Source organism: Nilaparvata lugens, chromosome 6, assembly GCF_014356525.2.
Source record: "Nilaparvata lugens isolate BPH chromosome 6, ASM1435652v1, whole genome shotgun sequence".
NCBI lineage: Eukaryota > Metazoa > Arthropoda > Insecta > Hemiptera > Delphacidae > Nilaparvata > Nilaparvata lugens.
The window spans coordinates 11,970,324-11,978,141 of NC_052509.1; the positions used below are offsets into that span (position 1 = coordinate 11,970,324).

Consider the following 7,818-nt stretch of genomic DNA (forward strand, 5'->3'; position numbering starts at 1 on the left):
TAATCTCAATCGTGAGATCATTAAAATAATACAAGAAAAAATATAAAAATGTATGAAAAGCACTATATTGATAATTTTAAACAAGATTGATTAGTTAAAATTCGATCAGATATACAGGTATCAGCTATATTCTGTAGGGGACAGTGGCAAGACAGAGAATAGGCAACTGTGTTCTTCTGTCTCTCATCCGGTAGTGTGTTAAAGGGGAGGATATTATTTTATATCCTTTTCAAAGAATCGACAATTATTTGTTGAAACACCGCCGATTTATGATGTTATACCACAATTGTCATATTATCGTTATTCTAATTGCGTTCAATCTTCATTCTCATTGATTAATTTTTTTATACTTTGTAAAATTCGTTGAATAAAGCATTACCATCATTTAATGTGAATTAGTGTAGAAGCCAGTAAATATTGTAACATACATAAATAAAGAACTCTAATCTAATCTAATCCCTGCCATTATGGCATGTACCTCACTGTAGACTTCGAACCATGGTATTCAACATGCACAAGTCACATACATATTCAGGCATCATCATCAACCACAGAAAACCTCAAGACACTACAAAATCACTATCAAACTCAACAGTTCTCGACCACTGGCTGAGGTAGGTAGGCCTACTCACCTTAAAACTGATTTATATTCCAACAACAGCTCTATGGAGGTATTTCGATTCTACTTAGCACCTTTTTCAACCCCAAGAGAAAAAAGATGGAAGGAGAAGAGAAGAAGAAGAAGGAGAGGGAGAAGAAGAAAAAGAAAATGGAGAAGAGAAAGTGGAAGAAGAAAAACAATTCCCCCCAAAGTAATTGAATGAGCCTTTTGGGGCTATATTATTATGGCGTTGAGATGCAGCATCTATAGTACCGCTATAAGACCGTTTCTTGGCCTAAGAAATTATGCAGATGACTTGGTGAACTTTCCACTAGAGGGTCAAGTCTTCTCATCTCAGGCTTTTCTTCTCCATTCTCTCCTCCTGCTTCCTCTTCTTCTTCTTCTTCCTCTTCTTCTTCATCATCTTCTTCTCCTTTTTCTTCTTTTCCTTGTTCTACTTTCCCTACTTCTTCATCACCAACAGCCTTTCTATTATTTAATTATTATTTAACGAAAATCCTAAATAAATGCTGCAAATCACCCCGAAGACCTGTGCTACAGCAGACATTGACAACAGGGCTAACAGCTAGATGGAAATTCGATGAGAACTACTATCCAAAAATTAGTTGCCAGCCCGGGAATCGAACCTGGTACCTCCAAATTGCTAGTCAGGAATGCTTACCCTTACACCAAAATAACAATCTCTGGATAGCAGCGCTCATTTTATACGAAGCCAAAGCGGCCAACCAGTTACAGATGGAATTCCATCTCTTTCTATTATTCTTCCTCCTCCTCTTACTCCTTTATCAACATCTTCGTCCGCCTCTTGTTCTTCTTTTGTCTAAATTTCTTCTCTTTCTCCTTCTTCTTCTTCTTCTTCTTCTTCGTCATCTTCTCCTCCCTCGTCCTAATCTCCTTCAAATTATCCTTTTTCTTTTCTTCTACTTCTGCTACTTCTTCTAATGGATGTATTCCTCGTTCCAGGAACTCGATGCAATAATCGATTCAGCCAATGAGAGAGAAGCTTACATTTTTGTTCGGGCCATGTCGCTTCGTGTACTGTATTATGATTAATGGTCTGGTCTGTCTTGAGATTAATGGAAACAGATAGCTGAAGATTATTGTTGGATAAATGTGTAATTTGGAGCATCGGGACTTCCACGGTTTAGGCCCGGTTTCACAACAGCCGGTTAAATTCTAACCGTGGCTAATTTCACGAGAACCAATCAGAGATGGCGTTTTTGAAGAGACGGGTTCTCTGATTGGTTCTCGTGAAATTAATCACGGTTAAAATGTAACCGGCTGTTGTGCAACCGGAGCTTAGTATTTTAGTTAGGTACCGCTATTGAGCAAATCAATCTAGAAATTTATGGAGAGAATAAGGATATTTTTTACTTTTAGAACAAAATTAAGCTAGATTTTGTTTGGTTCCCCCAGTCATCATAATGAATTGTGTTTTTTGTACAATTGAATTACAAATGAATAAGTAGATCAGGATGATTGATTATTTGAAACGGGAATGAACAGTTAATATTACATCAATAAACCTGTATCAGCTACCGTATATAGAAGGCATTGACAAGACAGAGGATCGGCAACGTTGTTTTCCTATCTTTCTCCACTGCCATTATAATGTGGACCTCACTATATAAACTGTGATTCTATTTGAAAGAATTATCATAAATTTGAAATGTTTTTGAAATAAAATGTAGGAAATATAGGCTACCCTGCACTCTGACAATACCTATCCATCTGAAGGAGACTTACTGCGCTATGGGGACAACGTACTGGCCTATATCTATATCAGTGAACCCAGTATTTGGGGTTGACTGTATCTATATTGAATGAGTCTCCTCACAGCGTTTGTGCTGACAAGTCATTGGGGAGTTAGGGGTGGGGGTGACTTTTAGCCAGGGGGGGGGTCAAATCAGGTGCTGGCACTTTGAAGGGTATCAGGGGGGTTCAAATCAGATGGTAGCTGTTTCAAGGGTAGTGGAGTTTGGGGGATAAGGGTTGAGGGCTCAGATGCCGAGAAACAGATTTCTACACTGGACACTACTTCAATCACTGTCTCTCTCACACGCTCTCTCTCTCTTACTCTTCCACTCACTCTCTCTCTCTCTCTCACACACACACACACACACACACACACACACACACACACACACACACACTCTCTCTCTCTCTCTATCTATCTCTCTTTCTCAGTTGTGTGTTGATGTGAAAAATATTATTTCACATCCTTTTCAGAGAATCGACAATTATTTGTTGAAACACCGCCGTAGTTACATCACATTATTATTATTTTATCGTTATTCTAATTTCATTCAATTTTTATTCTCATTGATTAATTATTCATACTTTGTAAAACTCGTTGAATAATTGGCAATACCGTCATGTAAATAAGTGTATAAGCCAGTGAATATTGTAACATACATAAATAAAGAACTCTAATCTATTCTAATCTCTCTCTTTTTATACTAATTTACACTCTCACTCACACACTCTCTCTCTCTCTTTCTTCTACTCTCACTCTCCTCGTGTATCTCTGTCACACTCTGTCTCTGTCGTGTGTTAATGGAAGTGTGTCTCTATCACACTCTGTCTCTGTCGTGTGTTAATGGTAAGGATATTATTTTATATCCTTCTTAGAGAATCGACAATATTCTTTGTTGAAACACCGCCGATTTATGAAGTTACATCACATTATTATACCATCGTTATTCTAATTGCTTTCAATCTTTATCCTCAATGAATAAAATTATACTTTGTAAAATTCGCTGAATAAATTAGCATAACCATGATTCAATGTAAATTAGTGTATAAGCCAGAAAATATTGTAACATACATAAATAAAGGAATCTAATGTGATCTCTTTATTTGTAAATTTTTCTAAAATTGTGACCTTGGGATTTGATTGATGAAGTGTACGAATTGATTGTAGACTAGCAGGAACCCCGTGCTCCGAAGGGTCTATTTTAAAACTTGACAAACTGAAAACATGAGTTTGAAATCTTGGAGAATTGAAAATAGGCCCTATAACCATCCTCGGTTAGTTAAGATTCAATATGAAAAATTTTAAGTTAATCAGTCCAGTAGTTTAGAAGTGATGATGCGTCAAACATAATTTTCCTATTCCGTACGTGCATAAGCCAGTTCATTCCTTTATTATAGTATAGATGAATTCGTCATCCATTCATCAGTATTTAGATCCTGACTCTTATATCTAATTTATCCATTTTTTCTCAACTACAGATTGATCAGTAATCAAATCATATTAAAATTACTTTTATTCTAGTAAAATGTCGAAAACCAATAATAAATTATTATTAAATAATAACGTTTCTTGACAAAACGCAGAAAAATCTGAAAGTGTCTAAAAGATGAGAAAGATATTCTAGAAAGATCTAAATAAATATCATGATTACAGCTTCAAGTGAATTATCAATAATATCAGGGTAATACTATTATGATTATTGATTATTAAAAGGAAAATCCAATGATACATTGAGAATACACAACAGTTATTAAAAAGAAATCTATCACAATATGGTAAAGATAACTAATTTACAAGAATTATAGAAAATTCTAATGTTATTTCCAACAAAAACTATGTAAACTGCAATTTCGAAAATAATTTGGATTGTATGAATTAAGTAGGCTACACTTTGATCATATCCGAAACATGTCGTCAGTAAACAATTTTCAAAACAGGGTAGGCCTACTTAGATTTCAATTTTTTTTATATTCAAGAGAAGCCCTAACGAAAAAAGACAATAGCAGTTAAGCTGCGTTTACACCAAAGTTAAAACAAAATGTTTATTTTTCCGTCCTTGTAGATTCTATTAAATTAAACGGAGCTTGACAAACATATATGCACAGCATGTGTGTGATAAGCTATGTTCAATCTAACAGAATCTATTCGTTGCTAGTAAACCGGAAATAAAAACAAATTCTTTTACACACGCTCGCTTTTTTTTGTTTTTATTCTAACCTGATATCGTGATTATCTGTTTCAATATCTTCCATGACAAAATCATATGTTCAATTCTTCATTTCTTTTAGCTGTTCACTGGAGCATTTTTTTCTCAATGAATAAGTTTGCTGAGAAAATATTAAGATAAATTGAAACTCAGGTAAATTTTTTCCCATGACAATTACATGATTTTATTAATGGAGAGAAGAGATGAACGTTATGTACCATGAGTCAAAATTGAAACAAATTTTCAATTCAAAAAAATAATCACTCTGAACGTCCAAAATTAATATAATCGAAAATAAACTATTCAAATAGTTCACAATTTCTATATTATTTATTACCAGCATGAATTATTGTATTAATCCAAACACAGCTGTGTTTGAGAAGAAAATACCTAATTAGAACCGTACAAATTAAAACCTGATATGTATGAAAGCCTCATTCGTTTTCGACAACGAATCGAACCGAGCCGAATGAAACCGAATATGTGTGAAGCTAGCCTTATTGTTTGTTATTCACAAGTACTTTTGAAAACTGATTCGTTTTTTGTTATGACATTGAAGTAACATGGACTGAATACTTTTATTTTAAGTTACTATCGAAACGAAATGAACGGAATACTTTCAGTTTCGCTATCTTATCGACATTCGATGATAGAAATACTTTTATTTTCGTTATTTTATCGATACAAACTACTTTACGTAACCGCGAAGGCCGTTAGACAGGATAGTGGGGTGGCGAGGCTCAAAGTAGACGCCAGCAACAAAACATTTGTCAGAGTGTTTTCAGGCTTCATTAATCAATAATTGATACTAAACATCAACCTAGTTACGTGCTCATGGCAAGAAGCTATAGTGAGGTTCACGTTATAATGGCAGTGGAGAAAGATAGGAGAAAAACGTTGCCAAACCTCTGTCTTGTCAATGCCTTCTATAGACGGTAACTGGTACAGGTTTATTGATGTAATATTAACGGTTCATTCTAGTTAAAAATAATCAATTAAATTTTATTGAGCAAGAAATTATATTTTTTGATACTTTCATAATGAATTTACATAATTAAGATGAAATATTTTGTTAATTATCAATTCTACATTGTTAAAAGACGCTCTGACAACAGAGAGCAAAGCGAGAAAGAGATAGCGCTATCCGCTTTGTTGAATGATAGACAAGGATAGCAATACCATTGCTAAACAAACACTGCCATTATAACGTGGACCACACTATAGCACTTTGCTGCTGCTTTTTTGTTTGTTCTATAGAATTGAACTCAGGTCTACCCTAGAGACTATAGTGAGGTCCACGTTATAATGGCAGTGTTTGATTAGCAATGGTATTGCTATCCTTGTTTATCATTCAACAAAGCGGATAGCGCTATCTCCTTCTCGCTTTGCTCTGTTGCCAGATCGTCTTTTAACAATGTAGAATTATTAATTTATTAACAAAATATTCCATCTCAATCATTAAAATTCATTGAAATATATAATTTTGTCCTCAATTAAATATAATAGATTATTTTGAACGAGAATGAACAATTAAAATTACATCAATAAACCTGTATCAGCTACCGTCTATAGGAGGCATTGACAAAACAAAGGATCGGCAACGTTGTTCTGCTATCTTTCTCCACTGCCTTTATAACGTGGACCTCACAAGTACATTTTTGGGGCAAAATCAGGTGAAACTCGACAAGAAACAAGCAACCAGTAAGAATACTGAGTTTGTAACTAATCGAGGTCCAATAGCCTTGTATTCTTGGTGGAGAATCAGAATGAATAGAATAGAATGACTCCTTTTATTTTATACCTGGGAGGGCGAAGTTAGGGCGCAGTCGGCCCTCTCCTACACTTGACCCTTATTGAACCTAACTAACCCAATATCAGGGGAAGTTTGACGAGAGAATGAGAAATAGCTTTTAACGAATGGCATTAATATTACATCAATAAACCTGTATCAGCTACCGTCCATAGAAGGCATTGACAAGACTGAGGATCGGCAACGTTGTTCTGCTATCTTTCTCCACTGCCTTTATAACGCGTACCTCACTATATTAAGCATAACTTTGTAAATAATTGAGGTACAAAAGTATTGTATTTTTGGGGAAAAATCAGGGAAAATTGTGGAAAAACAAGGTTTGAGTAAGCATGCTGATAAGCAGGTGGTAGTACCTTGCACGAGATGCCTCTCTTGCTCTGTCTTTTCCTCTCTCTCACACACACTCTCTCTGCAGCCACCAACTCTCCTCTCTCTCTCTAGGTGACTCCTGGTCGCTCTCACTTCACGGCACATTCACATGTTACACTCTAGACACACTGCTCTATTCAACAACAACAAAATATTCGCTGCAACATTTTTGCAACATTCGCACGGGACACCGTCGCGCGGAGCGGTTCGGAGCACACATAAATCGGGGCTTGGTTGCTCCAGCTCGGAGGAGCTAGCACGAATGACGGCGTTGGAGGTTCCGTTTGGAGCCAGATCGGTTTGTGCACATGCGCGGGATCCTACTGTGTGACGTCACAGACCGTGTCCCGGGACTGGGATCCGCCATTTTAATGGTGTGTCGGGGGGTGGAGAGGTTTTGGGGTGGCAGGTGGTTAGATGGGGTGGGATACTTATTGGTGGATTTTGGATTTTTCGGATTTGATGGGTAGTGAGAGAATTTGTTGAAGGGTAAGGGATGAATTATTCAACTATATTCTTTATGCATTTATACAATAAGTGCATTATCAAAATGATGGGGAGAGGAAAAATAAGGTAACCTTGGGGATGAAATAATGCAATTTGATGAAGATGTAATGGATAAATTCAAAAAACAAAATCAGTAGAAATCAACATCAAATTGATAGCAAACCAATAAAATAAAATAAAATTTCAAATTTCAAAGTTATAATTATCAAAGCACTAGGCCTACTTTTAGAGCCTTATATTATTACTACTACTTATCCTTGAAATATCAAATTAATTTAAAGTACTCTTAGTGCTTTATATCACTACTATTACTCTATTCTTTATTGATTCATACATCCTCAAAATAATAGGGAGGGGAAAAATAAGGTAACCTTGTGCTGTTCCTCTTCCAAATTTAGATAATTTTACACATAGTCCGAAATAGGTCATGTCTTGTAGTTGTTCACTTCACAAAATTTCCAGTCAAAGTAGATTTACAAATTTAGATATGCTTTAAAACCAAACATTGAAGAAATATTTTTCACATTATTATCACTAAAATAGGATAT

General features: G+C 35.5%; 1 protein-coding gene across 1 annotated transcript in view; it reads right to left on the reverse strand.

Moving 5' to 3' along the window:
• The window catches only part of LOC120351790 (G-protein coupled receptor 52-like), a gene marked incomplete at its 3' end in the record, with an annotated part of 143,789 nt that extends 136,778 nt beyond the window's left edge, over positions 1-7,011 (reverse strand). The window contains 1 exon segment of the mRNA XM_039430116.1: positions 6,748-7,011. Coding sequence (XP_039286050.1) covers positions 6,748-6,868 — 121 coding nt within the window.
• Between the last annotated feature and the right edge of the window lie 807 nt (positions 7,012-7,818).